Consider the following 20,099-nt stretch of genomic DNA (forward strand, 5'->3'; position numbering starts at 1 on the left):
AAAGAACATTTTTTGGGGGAGGTGTTAGTTCTAGAAGGTCTTGTAGGTCTTCATAGAACCTTTCAACTTCAGCTTTTTCAGCATAACTGGTTGGGGCATAGACTTGGATTACTGTTATTTGTTGTAGTTTTATTTTTATGATGCTGAGTCTTTGTGATAGTTATTACTACTGTTTCCTAGTATTTGTCCATGAGATGTGACCAGAATTGTGTGTCTTTTCCGTGCTGAGCTTGCCATTGTCAGTTTGAGACCTTCTAGAGTCTCCTTTTCCATTGGCATGATAAGCTATAGTGTTCAAGGTGATGGCTGTTCTGTTACCCTGTGTTCCTGAGAGTATAAAATGAAGTTCTTTTCTGCAAAGCTATGATGGATTTGTACTATGAGCAACAGATAAACTTTTGTTGTTGTTAGTCATTGAGATTTGGGGATTATTTGTTAAAACAGCAAAACCTAGCTTATCTTTACTAACATAGTCTTCCTATTCAAGAAAATGATATACATTTTTTTCTGTTCAGGTGTGTGTGTATGTGTGTGTGTATGTGTTCTGTTGGAGTTATTAAAGTTTTCGTCAAGCTCTTGAATATTCTTCCATAAGTGTATATTTTGGTAGTTTTTATTTTTGATGTTATAAATGGACTCTCTCCTTCTATGACACCTTCTAACTGGTTGTTATTGGTATAAAGAAAGGCTAGATCTCTCTATATCAATTTCATATGCATATTTATATGCATATCATTTCATATGCAATTTCAATGGCATATTCATCTTACTGTATTCAAAAGCATGTAATAGTTTTTCAGTTGATATTCTTGAGTTTTCCAATTACATAATCATATCCCTTGTAAATAATAATGTTTTTACATCTAGATTTTTCCAATTTTTAAATATCTCATTTCTGTCTCTTGACTGCCTGAATTGATTAAGACCTTAAAAACTGTATTAAAAAATATTGGTGATGTGGCCACCAGCACCAGGTCACCTTTGTTCATTTGACTTACCCAGAGTAACAGCTAGTAGTGCCTTTCCATGGCCTCATGTTATTTTTTTCTAGGAAAAATTCACCTTCAAGAATGTTTAAAAGGATTGTTTATATTTATATTTTCCTTTCTAAAAAAGCTGCAACACATCTTTAACCTTAATCAATTTCATTTTGAGGGGAGTTATTTTATCCATTCCTTTGTAACTCAGAATGCCAAAATTTAAGTCATTCTTTCACTGCGAATTACTAAAATGTAAATATGAATTGGGAGAAAGCAATGGCACCCCACTGCAGTACTCTTGCCTGGAAAATCCCATGGACGGGAGAGCCTGGTGGGCTGCCATCTATGGGGTCGCACAGAGTTGGACACGACTGAGCACCTTCACTTTCACTTTTCACTTTCATGCATTGGAGAAGGAAACGGCAACCCACTCCAGTGTTCTTGCCTGGAGAATCCCAGGGACAGGGGAGCCTAGTGGGCTGCCGTCTATGGGGTCGCACAGGGTCAGACACGACTAAAGCGACTTAGCAGCAGCAAATATGAATTGATTAAAAATACAATGATGATAGAGGACATCATTCTAGTATCTGTCACTAAAAAATGCTGGCTTTTGGGTTGAAATACATTTTGTCATATTAAAGAAGTATCCTTCAGCCTGTTTCATTATTTCTTTAAAATCAAGCGTGGATATTTAATTTTGTTAAGTTTATTAAATTACATTTTGTTAAATATGATTTCAGCACTTCATTATCATGGTTATCAGAGAAAATATTTTCTCCTAATATTTATTAATATGACTAATGTTTTAAACTATCATTGCATCCTTGGAATAAATCCTATTTGTATTGGGTTGGCAAAAAATTTGATTGGGTTTTTCTGCAGCATCTTATAGAAAAACCTGAATGAACATTTTGGCCAACCCAGTATCCTTCTTTGAGGGTGTTACATTTGCTAATATTTTATTTAGGATTTTATTTTTTACTGATATCCATTCATAAGTTTGACTGGTGGTTTATTTATTTATTTTGGTGCTTTCTTTGTCAAATTTTGGTATAATTTTAAGTTTTGGTATAATTTTAAGTTTGGCATCATTTTAAAAATGTGAAAACTTTCTTTTCTATGCTGTAGAACAATTTAATGATAAAATTAGCTGTTGTTTTTAAATTTGACAGATTTTACCTGTGATACTATATGAACTTGGTGCTTTTGTGGGAAGTCCTTTGACAATTTAATTTTTATATGGCAATTAAGTTTGTTTATAATTATTGAAGATTTTGAAGACCTAAGTGACATGATGTGACCTGCTTTGGTAAAATCATTTAAAAACTGAAATAGATAGATCAACATTTCACAATATTTAATTTATACACATAACTTTAATCCCATCAAGGATCAATTCATTCATTTTTCAGTAAGCTCTTCTTTAATATTTAATATTATAATGATCAAATCACCAACAATGTCTAACAAGGAATTACATACAGACAGATGAACAATTCCATAATAAAAATGCCTGAGTCAAGAAGACTGTAACATTGTATTGGAAAGAAAATGTAAACTATAATAATATAAATTATTTTTATAATAATATAAATTATTTCTTTATTATTATAAAGAAATTTTTGTAGAGCCTCTGTAAGTAAATATTTCATATTTAAATATGAAAATACTGTTTTAGAGTTATATTACCATATGATCAGTATTAATATACCTGAGAAGAATGATGGAGAGGATATAAAATTATACCATGTGCTGATAATGAAACATTTCATTTCCATATGTATTGAAGAAAGTTCTTAAAGATACTAAATGTGGTAGTGATAGATAGATAGGATTTAACTTATCATTTAGTTCATCATCAACATTTAAATAATATGACAGGGACTGAGTTAGGCCCAGGGGGTGGAGGGTGGAAGGATACAAAAATGGATAAACCATATCCCTGCCTTGAGGGCACTCAAAGTCTCCTCAGAAACAATCACACAAACAGATGACTATATTGAATGAGGTGGAAAGAACAATGATGGTATATCACCAACTCTATACAGAAGACTGACCAGACACAAGAGTTAGGTGAAGCTTCTAGGCCTTCACACTTTTGAATTATGTCTCAAAGAACTATTAAGATGATTTTGAGAGAATGGCATTGAAACCTATGTATACTATCATGTAAGAATCGAATCGCCAGTCTATGTCCGATGCAGGATACAGCATGCTTGGGGCTGGTGCACGGGGATGACCCAGAGAGATGTTATGGGGAGGGAGGTGGGAGGGGGGTTCATGTTTGGGAACGCATGTACACCCGTGGTGGATTCATGTCAATGTATGGCAAAACCAATACAGTATTGTAAAGTAAAATAAAGTGAAAAAAAAAAAAAAAGAGTCATTAAGGCAGCAAAGGCAGAGAGTCTAGCAGAACAAAGAAAGGAAGCAAGAAGCACAGTGTGTATATGTGTGTGTGTGAAAAGAGTAATTGTTTCAAGGAATGATGCATTATATCCACATAAGATGGCAGCAAATTTAAATAATAAATCTTTTGTGTGTTCTGATTGCTTCACCAACTGGCCATTCCTCCACCTCTCTCCCTCTCCTTGGGCCTCTCTATCCCCTGAGACACACAATAATAATGAAGTTAGGCCAATTAATAACCCTACAAAGGCCTCTAAGTGTTAAAGTGGAAGGACGAGTCTCAAGTCTCTCACTTTAAGTCAAAAGCTAGATTATGAATGAACTTAGCAAGTAAGGCAAGTTGAAAGCCAAGAAAGGCTGAAAGCTAGGCCTTTTGCACCAATTAGCTAAGTTGTGAATGCAAAGGAAAGTTCATGAAGGAAATCAACAGTGCTGCTCTAGTGAATCTTACAAATGATAAGAAAGATAGTCTTATTGCAGATGTGAAGAAAATTTTAGTAGTATGGATAGAAGATCAAACCAGCCACAACATTCCCTTAGTGGAAAGCCTAATCTAGACGAAGGCCCTAATTCTCTTCAATTCTGTGAAGGCTGAAAGAGGTTGAGGAAGCTGCAGAAGAACATTTAAATCTAAAAGAGGTTGATTTATGATGTTTAAGGAAAGAAGCCTCTTCATTACATCAAATGCAAGGTGAAGCAGCAAGTGCTGATAAAGAAGCTGCAGCAAGTTATCCAGATAGCTAAAATAATGAAGGTGGCTACATTTAAAAAAAGCAAGAGTTAGAACTGGACATGGAACAACAGACTGGTTCCAAATAGGAAAAGGACTACGTCAAGGCTGTATATTGTCACCCTGCTTATTTAACTTCTATGCAGAGTACATCATGAGAAACACTATGCTGGAAGAAGCACAAGCTGGAATCAAGGTTGTGGGAGAAATATCAATAACCTGAGATATGCACATGACACCACCCTTAGGGCAGAAAGTGAAGAGGAATTAAAAAGCCTCTTGATGAAAGTGAAAGAGGAGAGTGAAAAAGTTGGCTTAAAGCTCAACATTCAGAAAACGAAGATCATGGCATCTGGTCCCATCACTTCATGGGAAATAGATGGGGAAACAGTGGAAACAGTGTCAGACTTTATTTTGGGGGGCTCCAAAATCACTGCAGATGGTGACTGCAGCCATGAAATTAAAAGACGCTTACTCCTTGGAAGGAAAGTTATGACCAACCTAGATAGCATATTGAAAAGCAGAAATATTACTTTGCCAACAAAGGTCTGTCTAGTCAGTCAGTTCAGTTCAGTTCAGTTCAGTTCAGTCGCTCAGTCATGTCCGACTCTTTGCGACCCCATGAATCGCAGCACGCCAGGCCTCCCTGTCCATCACCAACTCCTTGTGTTCGCTCAAACTCATGTCCATCAAGTCGGTGATGCCATCCAGCCATCTCATCCTCTGTCGTCCCCTTCTCCTCCTGCCCCCAAACCCTCCCAGCATCAGAGTCTTTTCCAATGAGTCAACTCTTCGCATGAGGTGGCCAAAGTACTGGCGTTTCAGCTTTAGCATCATTCCTTCCAAAGAACACCCAGGACTGATCTCCTTTAGAATGGACTGGTTGGATCTCCTTGCAGTCCATGGGACTCTCAAGAGACTTTTCCAACACCACAGATCAAAAGCATCAATTCTTCAGTGCTCAGCCTTCTTCAAGGCTATGGTTTTTCCAGTGGTCATGTATGGATGTGAGAGTTGGACTGTGAAGAAAGCTGATTAAAATATTACTGCTCATTGACAATGCACCTGGTCACCCAAGAGCTCTAATGAAGATGCAGAATGATTTTATGATGTTTTCATGCCTGCCAACACAGTATTCATTCTGCAGCCCACGGATCAAGGATTAGTTCTGCCTTTCAAGACATTTAAGTCTTATTATACATTTAATAAGGTTATACAGTAGCTGCCATAGATAATGATTTCTTTGATGGATCTGGGCAAAGTCAGTTGAAAACCTTCTGGAAAGCATTCACCTTTCTAGATGCCATTAAGGTCACTCTAGAATTTGCCTGGCAGTCCAGTGGTTAAGAATCCACCTTGCAATGCAGGGGATGCAGCTTTGATCCCTGGTCAGGGAACTAAGATCCCACTGCAGAGCAACTGAGCCTGCATATCACCACTATTGAGCCCACGTGTTGCAACTAGAGAGTCCATACACTGCAACAAAGATCCTGCCTGCTGCAACTAAGATTCGATGCAGCCAGAATAAATAAATATTTTGTTTAAAAGACCATTAATGATTCATAGAAAGAAGGCAAAATATCAACATGAACAGGAGTTGAGAAGATGATTCCAGCCTTCATGGATGACTTTGAGGTGTTTAAGACTTCAGAGGAAGAAGTAACTGCAGATGTGGAAATAGCAAGAGAACTAGAATTAAAAGTGGAGCCTAATGATGTGACTGGATTGCTGCAATCTCATGATGAAACTTGAACAGATGAGGAGCTGCATTATGGATGAGCAAAGAAAGTGGTTTCCTGAGATGGAATCTATTTCTGATGAAGATGCTGATAAGATTGCTGAAATAACAACAAAGGATGTAGAATATTACAGAAACTTCATTGATAAAGTAGTAGCAGGGTTTGAGAGGACTGACTCCAATTTTAAAAAGTTCTAGTGTGGGTAAAATGCTATCAAATAGCATTGCACACTACAGAGAAATCATCCATAAAAGGACAAGTCAATGATATGGCAAACTTCATTGCTGTCTTATGTTAAGAAATCACCAGGGCTTCCCTGATAGTTCAGTGGTAAAGAATCTACCTGCCAATGCAAGAAACATGGGTTTGATCCTTGATCCAGTAAGTCCCACATTCCTCGCAGCAACTAAGCCCATGCACCACAGCTATTGAGCCTGTGCTCGAGAGTCTGGGAGCCGCAACTACTGAGCACACATGCTGCAGCTACTGAAGGCAGAAAGCTCTAGAGCCCACGCTGAGGAACAAGAGAAGCCACTGCAGTGAGAAACCCACGCACTCCAGCTAGAGAGTAGCCCCCTGCTGCTGCAACTAGAGAAAAGCCCACGCAGCAACGGAGACTCAACACACCATAAATAAATAAAATTATTAAAAAAAAAAAAGAAATCACCAAAGCCACCCAAAACTTCAGCAGCTACTGCTTAATCAGTCAGCAATCATCAGCTCTGAGGCAAAACTCTACCAGCTCAGATGGCGGTTAGCACTCTTTAGCAATAAACTATTTATTAAAAACTGAAATATAGTTAATTCAAAATGTTGTGTTAATTGTAAGGTGATTCAGTTATACATATATATATGTATGTGTATATATATATATATATATATTCTTTTTCAGATTCTTTTCCATTATAGGTTATTACAAGAAACTGAGTATAGTTTCTTGTGCTGTACAGGTCCTTGTTGTTTACCTGTTTCATAAATGTGTGTAGTGCAGTTCAGTCACTCAGTCATGTCCGACTCTTTGTGACCCCATGGACTGCAGCACTCCAGGCCTCCCTGTCCATCACCAACTCCCAGAGCTTACTCAAACTCATGTCTATTGAGTTGGTGATGCCATCCAACCATCTCATTCTCTGTCATCTCCTTCTCCTCCTGCCTTCAATCTTTCCCAGCATCAGGGTCTTTTCAAATAAGTCAGTTCTTCGCATCAGGTGGCCAAAGTATTGGAGTTTCAGCTTCAGCATCAGTCCTTCCAATGAATATTCAGGACTGATTTCCTTTAGGATGGACTGGTTGGATCTCCTTGCTGTCCAAGGGACTCTCAAGAGTCTTCCCCAACACCACAGTTCAAAAGCATCAATTCTTCTGTGCTCAGCTTTCTTTTTAGTCCAACTCTCACATTTATACATGACTACTGGAAAAACCATAGCTTTGACTAGATGGACCTTTGTTGGCAAATGTGTATATGTTAATGATGTATATATGTGTAAATGTGTATATGTATGTTAATCCCAAACTACTAATTTATCTCCCCCACCCCCTGGTTAACCTTTTAGTAGCCGTAAGTTTATTTTCTATGTCTGTAAGTCTATTTCTGCTTTGTAAATAAGTTTATTTGTATCTGTTTTCTTTTTTTGGCCTTCTCTGACTAGGAGTCAATTCCATGCCCTTTGTAGTAGAAGCACAGAATCCTAATCACTGGACTACCAGGAAATTCCCTGTATTATTTTTTTAGATTCCAAATATAAATGATATCATATGATATTTATCTCTCTCTGTCTGACTTAGTTCACTTAATATGATCATCTCTAGGTCCATCCAAATGCTGCAAATGGCATTTCATTTATATATATATATATATATGTATGTATGTATACCACATCTTTATCCATTCATCTGTTAAAGAACATTTAGGTTGCTTCCAAGTCTTAGTTACTGCAAACAGTGCTGCTATAAACAATGGGTGCATGTATCTTTTCAAATTAGAGTTTTCTCTGCATATATGCCCAGGAGTGGGATTGTAGGATCATGTGGTAACTCTTTCTAGACTTTTAAGAAAACTCCATATTGTTCTCCATAGTGCCTATAACACCTATACCAATTTACATTCCCATTGACAGTGTAGGAGGGTAGTAATAGTTTTATATCCAAATCTTAGTCATATTCTCTCTTTCATGTCAGGAAGAGTTTGGTTCAAATTTCTAGTTCTAAACATCTCTAAGATTTTAATGTGCTGACTCAAATTTGTAAAACTGATAATGTAATTATATATACTTCAAAGAATGATTGTGATGATTAAATGAAATATTTTAAACTATTAAAATGTTTTATTTAACATAAAATTTAAAATAGAAACAACATCTCCAGCACAATGATTGATGCATAGTAGATGCTCAGTAAATGTTAAAGCACCTTCCTTTGAATCATAATTCTATATCAAATACTATAAAATATTTATTAGAATGAGGGCAGATTTTATCAATATAAGTACAATTTGCTAAAAGAGTGGGAACAAGCGGTAGGAAGAAATGAACAAAAATGTTTCTAGATAGAAAATTTTAAATAATGAGATACCTCAGTGGTTGCTATTAGACTGGGTAATTAGATATTGAATTATATTTTAAAACACATAAACAATAAAATCTCTGAGTTTGAAATGAAACTGCAAACTTTTCCAAATAAGGACATATAATTTCAATAAGGAAAAACTACAGGAAAAATCTAAAAGACTGTGTGAACAGAGAGAAAAACGGCAGGAAAGATTTGATGTGGAAAATAAGACTTATTGGGAAGATCTAATACATAGCATAGTGATCATAGTCAACAACACTGTATTTATAGGGACTTCCTGGTGGTCCAGTGTTTAAGAATCCACCTTCCAATGCAGGGAACACAGGTTCAATACCTGGTCCAGGAACTAAGATTCCACTTGCAGAGGGGAAACTAACCCGGTGCTCCGCAACTAGAGAATCTCAGGCACTGCAACAAAGAGCCCATGCACTGCAATGAAGACCCAGTGCAGCAAACAAAACAAAACAAAACTATGTTTGTAAACTTCAAAGTTGCTAAGAGACCAGATCTTAATTTTTCTCATCACAGGAAAGAAATGATAATTATATGACATGATAGAGGGGTTAACTAACACTACAGTGGTAATCATATTGCAGTATATAAATGTATCATCAAATCAACACATTATACACCTTAAACTTAGTTTAAATTTATATCTCAATTTTATATAAATATCAGTCAGTTCAGTTCAGTTCAGTCGCTCAGTTGTGTCCGACTCTTTACGACCCCATGAATCGCAGCACGCCAGGCCTCCCTGTCCATCACCAACTCCTGGAGTTCACTCAGACACGTCCATCTAGTTGGTGATGCCATCCAGCCATCTCATCCTCTGTCATCCCCTTTTCCTTCTGCCCCCAATCCCTCCCAGCATCAGAGTCTTTTCCAATGAGTCCACTCTTCGCATGAGGTGGCCAAAATACTAGAGTTTCAGCTTTGGCATCATTCCTTCCAAAGAACACCTAGGGCTGATCTCCTTTAGAATGGACTGGTTGGATCTCCTTGCAGTCCAAGGGACTCTCAAGAGTCTTCTCCAACACCACACTTCAAAAGCATCAATACTTCGGCGCTCAGCTTTTTTCACAGTCCAACTCTCGCATCCATACATGACCACTGGAAAAACCATAGCCTTGACTAGATGGACCTTTGTTGGCAAAGTAATGTCTCTGCTTTTCAATATGCTATCTAGGTTGGTCATAACTTTTCTTCCAAGGAGTAAGCGGTTTTTAATTTCATGGCTGCAGTCACCATCTGCAGTGAATACCTCAGTTATAAATATACACAGTCGCTTATATCTCAAATCCATATGAAATATGGTCATTAGAATGCTACCCAATTGCTTAATTGAGAACACCTTTATTTATAGGAATGGATGTGATAGGAATTTGGTAACACATGGAGAAATGATGCAGGAGATGCCTGTGTATGACATGTGATTAAAAATACATGTAATCACAGGGAACTATGCTTAATATCTTGCAATAACCTATAATGGAAAATAATCTGAAAGAGACTATGTAAATACATTTATAATATTTATACACATGTATATATACAAATAACTGAATCACTTTGCTGTGACACAACATTGTAGATCAACTATACTTTTCAATAAAAAAACTGGGAAAAAACACATGTAATAAATATGATCATAGAAGTAGAAAAATAAAAATCACCTATGGGATGTGAGGGCTTCCCTGATGGCTCATAGGTTAAAGTGTCTGCCTGGAGGCTATTGGAAAATTAATTTAAAATGAAATAATTTAGAAAGCTAATATATTTAAGTATTAAATGATCCATATATACAGTACATTCTATGCTATTAATTACAACCTGTAAAGGAGACCTAAAAGTTATTCCCTTCCCCCCACAACCTCTCTCTATATATGTATGGCATGTGTGGCAGTAAGTCGCTTCAGTCATTTCTGGCCTGACTCTTCGCGACCCGCCAGGCTCCTCCGTCCATGGGATTCTCTAGGCAAGAATACTGGAGTGGGTTGCCACGCCCTCCTCCAGAGGCTCTTCCCCACCCGGGGACTGAGCGTGCGTCTCCTGCAGCGCCTGCTTGCAAGCAGATTCTTTACCACCGAACCACTGGGGAAGCCCCTCTCTATATGAAAAGCACATTCATTCAGAAAAACATCTTCAGTGTGTTCCCATGGCCCACCTCCCCCTAGATCCAAACACCACAACACACCTTTTTCTAAGGCCTTTCATAATCCAGCTGTTTCAGTCTTATCCTCCAATATGTATCCTTTCACATATCTGCGGTCTAAAAAGTTCCATACTAGTCACCACTCCCAAAATAGAACTTTCATTGTCTTGCCTGTATTTATAGTATTCCCTCAATCTGGAATTCTTCATCCCCCTTTTCTCAGACTTTAGTGGCTGTAAGGTTTACCTGAGATTTTGTTTAAAATACAGATCCTGAAGCCTACCACCAAGCTTTTTTATTCAAAAGGTCTGGGGAGGTACCCCATATTCAACAAGTACCACCCTCCCTCCTCCCCACAAGATGAATCAGTCCAGGTGATTAGGGTCCACACTTTGAGAAATATTGGTATTGTGGAAAGAAAGATCTGGGTTTGCTTCCTAAATCTGTCATTAATTAATTATGTGACTTTTGAAAATTTGTTCAGATTCCTTTTTCTCTCCTGTAGAATGGGGATGGAAAAAAACTATCTAGGCCCAAATGTTGTGGCACAAAAAACAGAGAGTACTACATCCTCCAGATCATATTCAAATTTTCCTATGGAGCCTTCTTTATTCCTCTTGTTAGAATTAATTATGTTTTCCTGTTAGCTCAAACAGATCAACTGCTATTTAGCATTTATTTCATTATCTGACATAGTTAATTTTTATGAGTCTTCTAACCTGGCTTGTAAGTGCTTTGAAGGCAAGGACAGTCTTTTTCAAGGTATTAAATACCTTCTATATGTCTTATATATATCACTACTAAAATATTACTGTATTTTAAGAGAAGGCAATGGCAGCCCACTCCAGTACTCTTGCCTGGAAAATCCCATGGACAAATTTTCCATCCTGGGAGGCTATAGTCCATGGGGTCACAAACGGTTGGACACAACTGTGTGACTTCACTTTCTTTAAAAAATAATAAGCAATACTACTGTAACACTAAAAACTCTGTGCGGAGTTAAGTAAATATTTGACAGTCATATAGAGTTTTGAAAGTTTAGTCACATAGGGAACTAGATGATGGTCACATTAAGCAAGCCTGCCACCCCTCTACCATCTCTACTTACCAAGGATGAGATGAGAATGGGAAGTAACTGAGGCCAGGTTAGCTGAGTTAGCATCAGAAATTTTATCAACCTAATTCTTGTTAATTTTTCCAAGGAACAACATAATTAAACGATTACTAGCCATCCAGGATACTGGAAGAAGTTATGAGACCCAGAACCTCTACATAATGCTGAAGAGGATTGATGATTATCAAAAAAAGGTGATGCAGATCTGGACAGAGAAGCAGAATTCTCTAGAGCAGAAACGGATTCAGTGCCTAAGGAAAATGATGTACTTTTTCAGCCAGGTAATCTGTTTTCTACTCCCTCTCCCCAGTCTGTTGTAAGAAAAGTGAAAGGGGCAGGTTTCGAAACTATTAATAACAGTTCCCTAGAGATACCATGTATATTAGTGCCCTGTGCTGCTGTTAACATATTACAAATTTCATGGCTTAAAAACAACAGAAATGTATTCTCTTACGGTTTGGTTCCTTCCAGACGCTCTGAGGGAGAAATTTTTTCCAAGCTTCTCTTCTAGACTCTGGTGGCTATAGACAATCCTTGGCTTGTCGTTGCGTAACTCCAGTCTCTGCCTCTGTCTTCTCCGTGGCCTTCTGCCCAGTGGGTTTTTTTGTTCTTTCCTATTATAAAGCCAATGTATCATTGAATTTAGGACCCATCTGATTAAACCAGGATGATCTCATCTTGAGATCCTTAACTTAATTATATCTATTGATGGTGGTGTTTAGTTGCTCAGTTGTGTCAACCCTTTTGCAACCCTATGGACTTTTGCAACCCAGAAGAGCTTGCCAGGCTCCTCTGTCCATGGGATTTCCCAGGCAAGCATACTGGAGTGGGTTGCCATTTCCTACTCCAGGGGATCTACCCAACCCAGGGATTGAACTCACGTGTCTTGCATCTCCTGCACTGGCAGGCAGATTCTTTACCACTGCGCCACCTGGAAGCCTGTAAGAATGGGAGAGACTTCCAGAAATGCTCAACTCCTTCCTAGTCAACCCACATTTACCAGCCTCTAGGTATGAAACCTCTTGAAGTCATCGCTCTCCAACTGATTCTTGGTGTTTACTTCTTTCCTCAAAACTATCAGAAAGCAAGTTTTAATATCAAGCATTTACAAAAAAGGAGATAAGAGTTAATTAACTTGCTTGCGTAGTACCAGGCACAGAAGATTCTGTTAAACTCTGACATTCACCCAGTGTGAATGGGTGAATTCACTCTGATAACCAGCAATATTGCTTTTGGAAGTGATAGTGACCTTCCAAAAGTTACAGAGCTGAGATAAGAGTTCTTTGCTCTGGAATTACACGCTGCCCTTACTTTCTCCAGCATGCAGCTCTGGAAAGTTTTTGGAGTTCTAGGAATATTTTCTATTTGTACATCATTCTGTTTCACTAAAGTAATTAATTAATAAGATTAGCTTACTTGCTACTCTAGAAGGTACAGAGAAACTTCTCATTATAGACATGATGTGAAGTTTTTAGAAGTTACTTTTTTTTGGTTGTGCCACACAGCCATGTTTCCCAACCAGGGACTGAACCCAGGCCTGGAATGAAGGCCGAGAATTCTAACCACTAGGCCATCAGGGAACTGTCCAGAAATTACATTATAAGTTACAATATATAAATATTAAAACTCTCGCACCTTAAAAATGGATATTCTTGATAGTTCTGGGTTTGGAAAATATGACCAAGGTAGATGGAGTAAAGCACGATGAATTGGCAATGTCATGGGCTGTCTAACAGGAATGACAATGTCTAGGGCATTTCAAAAGATGAATAAAGGTCTGGGGTCAGGAGAGCTAGAATCTAGATAATGAAGTAGGTATGAGGCTATTAAGAAAGGAGAGGGAAAAACAAAAGGAATAAAAGGGTAGAAATGCATGAATACCTTACACGGATGCAGAATTGTGGTCAAGAAGTTGGTTCTGCTACCAGACTGGCTTTACTACATACTAGCTAAGAGACTTTGGGCAAGCCACTTAAATTTTCTGAGCTTCATATCCCCGTATGTAAGACAAGGATAATAAGAGCACCTATCTTGTAAGACTGTAAATATTAAATGAAAGTGAAAGTGAAGTTGCTCAGTCGTGTCCGACTCTTTGCAACCTTTTGGACTGTAGCCCCACAGGCTCCTCCATCCATGGGATTTTCCAGTCAAGAATACTGGAGTGGGTTGCCACTTCTTTCTCCAGGGGATCTTCCTGACCCAGGAATCGAACTCGGGTCTCCCACACTGCAGGCAAGTTAACGCATCTGACAGTCAATGTTAGCTATCATTACATTTGCACAGTGCTTCTTCACAATTTGTGAAGTTTTCCAAACATATTATGCAACTCTCACAACAACCTTGTATTATTATTCTTGTTTTAGAAATGAGAAGAAAGAGGTGCCAATGAAATTGGCAACTAACCCAAAGTCACAAAGCTAGGAAATGAGAGAACTAAACTAGAACTTAAAGCAGGACCATGGTCTTTATATATTAGTGGCTGCCAACTCTGAAACTGTGTGTTGGAGGTGGGTACTGATTGAAGAGTGCTCAGAGGAAGGGAGAAAAGGCATGGAGAAAGAGAATTTGGAAGAGGAAACTAGGGCCAGCTCAGAAGATCATCCTAAAGACTTTGGCCATTTCTTTTCATGATTTCCTCTTTCTGATCTATTTACTTTTAGCTTCAAGAGATATATAAACTGAATCTCGATCAACCTATCCCTTTGGTCGTTGAAAAAAAGCAAATACCTGCCTCTACCAAATCTGTTCAACAGCCATGTTCAAAGCTACTGAAAGAAGAGAACAGGAAGTATAACATTCTCAATAAATTTAGGTGTGTGGTAGGAAAGACTGACATTAAACTTTCTTTGGATAATAAATGGAACCTAATACTTTTTTTTTTTCTGCCCAAGAGATTCCCCTTCTCCACAGTTATGATATGGTGCAGTGGATATTGGTGGTGCAAGTATTAATCTTCTTAGCTAGTCTGCAAAAGGCTTATTTCTACTTAAAACTTTAACATCTAGTTTTGAGTTCCTTTAAAAAACGAAGTTGATTCTTCCTTAGTAAGAAACAAATTATTTCAATATACACAATGAAGAAACTTAGAAACATTTTCTTAAAAAAAAAAAAAGGTAGAAACTTTGGGAAAGAAAGGGAAAAGATTGTTGTGGAGGTAGGGCAATAGCCTGAATATGGAATGTATACTCCATGAAGCTTGGAAAGTTGTTTAAAATGTATTAGTAGATAAAGTCATGGAAAGGCAACTTTCAGGGAAAAAAAAAGCTATTTCTGCAAATTCTGCTTTTTTAATCCATCTCTCAGTTGAAGTGATCATAACTAAAGTTCCTCAGTGCTAGTGGGAGCTCTATAGGACAGGTGGAAAGGGAAGGACAGGGAAGCTCTCTAGGTGGTGGTGAAGAAAAGGAAGGATGATAGGAATTATATCTTGAATGGCTTTGGAGCTCAGGAGAGTCTGGCGCTTAAGGAGTGCTCTCTGATTCTCTAGAAAAGACAACCAACTGCAAGCCATCTGGAATGCAGATCTATCCACTTCGAGTTACCCAATAACAGAGAAGACATCAATGCATTCACTCTGGGCGCAGCTGGGTGGGTACCCAGATATTCCTATGCTGCTTCAGTTAGATGTTCAGTCAGCCTTCATAAGATCTCTTACATGTATTCAATCAAGGTAAGTTAAGGACTGGGTGAACTCTGATAACTGGGCCTTTGGTCATGTACATTTTGTTTCCTTAACTTGACTTACAGCACGAGGAAGTTACCAAAAGTAGGTTCTTGATGTGACATCAAACTCACACCAGTTATAAAAAAGTACCCATAAATTCAGCATTAGTCTTTTAGTGGCTCTTTTCATGGGCCTATTGGAATAATATAAACAAACAAACAGGCAAAAAAACAGTTATAATATGGCAAAACTTAATCTAACACTAGAAAGGTCCACTTTTGAATTCCACTTAGGGATTTATTGTTGAAAATACCAGAAAGACCGTTGTAAAATGCTTTTGCTCACTTCATGCTTCAGCAACATGACCTTAAATTCAATTGTCATATCTAGGCCCAATCTGAAGGAAATTCAGGGCTTATATCCCAGGATACACTAAAGACACTTGGAAACAATAAGTAAGGTGGTAGTCATGTGGTTCCACGTTTCCAAATTCTGTTAAACCAGATTTTAAAATATCATTGGAAATCATTCCAGTGGAACTAAAGAGTTTTAGAGTCTGCATTACCTCTTTCAGGAAAGGGAATTATTTAATGTTCTAAATCAACAATTTAGAAGACTGAACTTTGTAGCCTGAAAGAATCTGTGGTAGCAGTCTCATTTATTCTGGTGAAATCCAAGTCCTGGGGTAAGAAGAAACAGCATCAACTCATAAATTTGTTTAGGTGGCAGATACCATGAAATAAGACACTGAAAATTTTACTATAATAAAGTAAAATAATAGCAAAAACATTACGTAATCTTGTTGCTGCTGTTCAGTCACTAAGTTGTGTCTGACTCTTTGCAGTCTCACAGACTGTAGCACCCCAGTCTCCTCTGTCCTTCTATCTCCTGGAGTTTGCTCAAACTCATGTCCATTGAGTTGGTGATGCTCTCTAACCTTCTCATCCTCCGCTGCCTCCTCTACCTTTTGCCTTCAATCTTTCCCAGAATCAGGGTCTTTTCCAATGAGTTGGCTCTTTGCATCAGGTAGTCAAAGTATTGGAGCTTCAACTTCAGCATCAGTCCTTCCAATGAATATTCAGGGTTGATCTCCTTTAAGATTGACTAGTTTGATTTCCTTGAAGTCTGAGGGACCCTCAAGAGTCTTCTCCAGCACTACAATTTGCAAGCATCAGTTCTCTGGTGCTCAGCCTTCTTTATGGTCCAACTCTCACATCTATATATGATTACTGGAAAAATAATAGCTTTGACTATACTCATCTTTGTTGTCAGTGATGTGTCTGCTTTTTTAATACACTGCACCTAGATTTGTCATAGTTTTCCTTCCAAAGAGCAAGTGTCTTTCAACTTCATGTCTGCAGTCACCATCCACAGTGATTTTTGGGCCCAAGTAAATAAAATCTGTCACTGTTTCCACTTTTTCTCCATTTACCATGAAGGGATGGAAAAAGATGCCATGATCTTAGTTTTTAGAATGTTGAATATCAAATCATCTTTTTCACTCTCCTCTTTCACCCACATCAAGAAGCTGTTTAGTTTTTCTTCACTCTCTGCCAGTAGAGGTATCATCTATGTATCTGAGGTTGTTGATACTTCTCCTGGCAATCTTGATTCCAGTCTGTGGGTCATCCATCCCAGCATTTCACATGATTTACTCTGCATAATTCTGCATGTAAGTTAAATAAGCAAGGTGACAATATACAGCTTTGTCATATACTCTTTTCCCAATTTTGAACCAGCCCATTGCTCCATGTCTGGTTCTGTTATTTCTTGACCCACATACAGGTTTCTCAGAAGACAAGTACGGTGGTCTGTTATTCCCATCTCTTTGGAAATTTTCCAGTTTGTTGTGATCCACACAGTCAAAGACGTTCATGGAGACAATGAAGCAGAAGCAGATGTTTTTCTGGAATTCTTTTGCTTTCTCTATGATCCAACAAATGTTAGTAATTTGATCTCTGGTTCCTCTGCTTTTTCTAATCTCAGCTTGTACATCTGGAAGTCCTGGGTTCATGTCCTGCTGAAGCCTACCTAGCTTGAAGTATTTTGAGCATAATCTTACTAGTATCTTGTAATTAACACTATCCTTGCACCTACCATGTATTGTAATTACCTTATTACTTTGATTTTAGACAATATATTTTAGGGAGATTAGCTGCTTATTGTGTTCAGCTGCTTCTGTTTTTGCTCTGCCTTTTGCTTTACTTTCAAAAATATTTACTACTTACTATGTGCCAGGTACTATAAATGAGGCACTGAGATACAATATGTGAGAAAGTTTCAAGAGACCATGGATGCCAGGCAGAAGGAACAATATGTGAAAAAATTCGGGACCAATAACATATTGCTTCTTTTACTTTATCTGATAAATTTTTAAAATTAAAAATATATACAAACAGAAACCTCCCTATCCCCCCAGTACCCTTTCTTCCTGTTTCCCACAGGGGTGACTGGGATTAAAATTTCTCTTCCTGCCTTGATGTGTTATGTGATGCTTAGAGCTAGTGTCATCTTTGGCAACCCTGAGGTGATAACCACGGGACCAAAAAGACAATACACCAAGAATTATAGAGGAGGAAGATAAGTAAAACCCCGTCTTTGATGACATTAAGTTACTAGAGCAACCCTGAGTACACTTGCCCCTGGCCTTTTTGTTAGACAAGCAATGAAAAACTTCTTAGCTTCAACCATCCTTAGTCAGGGATTCTGTTACAGCTCAAAAACATTACTGACTTAATTAGTTTATATTTTATCCCCCTGAGGAAAGCTTTTCCTAATCTTCCATATTGCCATCAGGTGCCATTTCCCCAAATTCCATAATATCTTAAGCTTATTACTCTATCATTGTATTTACCACATGTATTATAATGATCTGTTTATGCATCTGTCTCTTTGTATCCCAAGAGGTCTGACATTTTGACCCATTAGAAATATTCAAAAAAGTTCAATGTTGAATGAATGAATACATATATGTTTCTGTCTCCAAAGAGGCAACAATCAAAGTAGGGGATGATAAGATACTGATGAATTACAAAAGATAACAACTATCAAAAGAACAATTTTTTTTTTAATTTTAAGAAGTTTTCATTTATTTATTTACTGGCCATGCTGCATGGCTTGTGGGATCTCAGTTCCCCCACCAGGAACTGAACCCAGGCCCCTGGCAGTGAAAGTGCCGAGGCCTAACCACTGGACCTCCAGGGAATTCCCAAAGGAACAGTTTTCAACAATATATAATTTGAAATATTTTCATTAAAAATTTCAAAAATATATAAAGCATAAGAAAGTATAACAAAGAAGATAAATTACTTTCGACCTCTGCCATTCAGGGATAATACTGCTGCTAACATTTTGCTATATAAACTTCTATTTGAAAAGCAAAGTTGTATTATTCTATTAAGGTATAATTTTTTTTTTTAACAAATGAGGTTAGGAGCTGTTCAAAAATCACAATCTTTAGTTAGCAGCACACAGACTCTAGGGAAAATGAAGCAAAAGAGTAAGCTAAGAAGAAAACATAAGTATCAATGGCATTTTTATTTGATTCATTTAAATGCAAGTGGTATCAGTACATATTTACCATATATTAGAGTAATACCTATTATAGTCCAAAATTTGAATTTATAAAAACAAAATGCAACTTTAAGAATTTTATCACATTTGCCTAAGAATGGTTTATACAATCTGATGAACACTTACTATGAGCTAATCCTAAAAACAACAGCAAGACCTAGTTTAACCCAAACTTTGTTATATGAATGACTGAAGAGAATTTTATTCCAGGTAATGATTTCTGTTTTGGGTTTCCTTATTTATTTGTTTCCAGGAAATAATTTCTAACCACACTATGGGATGGTAATATTTTATGATTCCAACTAAATACTGATTAGAAAACTGGGTTCACATTAAAAATAAAATTATAGCTTGCCTCAAGAATGTTAAATAAGCCAGACTATCATTAATTAACTAAATAATTTCTATAAAAATATTTATTGAGGGCCTATTATTGCTAAGTACTAAGCAGAGGCCAGGGATGTTAGAAAAAGTGAGACATAAGTTTCTGTACTTTTGGGGTTTATATTCTAATGGGAGCTATAGAGAAGTAAATCAACAGTTCCAATACCATATGATTAAGTGGTAAGTGATGGGGAAAGTGCTAAATGTTTTGGAAGGACAAAGAAGTATTCAACCCAGACAAAGATTAAGTGCCAGAGACGTTTTCCTAAAGATATGGACAATTAAGCAAAGATTTAATATCAAGAGAAAGATGGGTGATAAAGGAGAAGGAATGGCTGTGCTGGAGAGAAGGAATGAGGTCTTTTGAGGAAAATTGGTCAGCCTGGTGAGACTGTTATGTATAAACTCGAAGTGCTAAGATTAGAGAGGTTAAGTAGGGTCAGAGAAACCACAAAGGTGTTTGTAATCCATATTAGGTTCCCCAGACTTTATCTAGAGGGCTATTAAAGTTGTTTCAGTATTTATTATCGATATTTCAGATTGCAAGAAACATACTAATGTTAAAAATCTGCATATGCAGAAATAAAATATGCTCTTTACAAAAGAAAAGAAAAACCCAAAAAGCAAAACTTAAAAATATATAGTACAAACACACATAAAAGTGAATTTCTCCATTGTACCCCCAACCAATGACCTTTTTTTCCTTCATATGCCAGAGAAACCATGATCCTGAATATGGTGTTAATATTTCTACACATTTGGCTTTGTACTTAAAAACATAAACAC

The 20,099-nt window shown here is 37.4% G+C and overlaps 1 protein-coding gene across 1 annotated transcript in view; it reads left to right on the forward strand.

Annotated features, from left to right (window-relative positions):
- Positions 1-20,099, forward strand: part of FAM186A (family with sequence similarity 186 member A) — a 135,766-nt gene that overhangs the window by 69,560 nt on the left and 46,107 nt on the right. Inside the window, exons 8-10 of the mRNA XM_018049024.1 lie at positions 11,781-11,973; positions 14,353-14,504; positions 15,180-15,362. Coding sequence (XP_017904513.1) covers positions 11,781-11,973; positions 14,353-14,504; positions 15,180-15,362 — 528 coding nt within the window. The remainder of the gene's footprint in view (positions 1-11,780; positions 11,974-14,352; positions 14,505-15,179; positions 15,363-20,099) is intronic.

Source organism: Capra hircus, chromosome 5 (genome assembly GCF_001704415.2).
Source record: "Capra hircus breed San Clemente chromosome 5, ASM170441v1, whole genome shotgun sequence".
In the NCBI taxonomy this organism is placed as follows: domain Eukaryota; kingdom Metazoa; phylum Chordata; class Mammalia; order Artiodactyla; family Bovidae; genus Capra; species Capra hircus.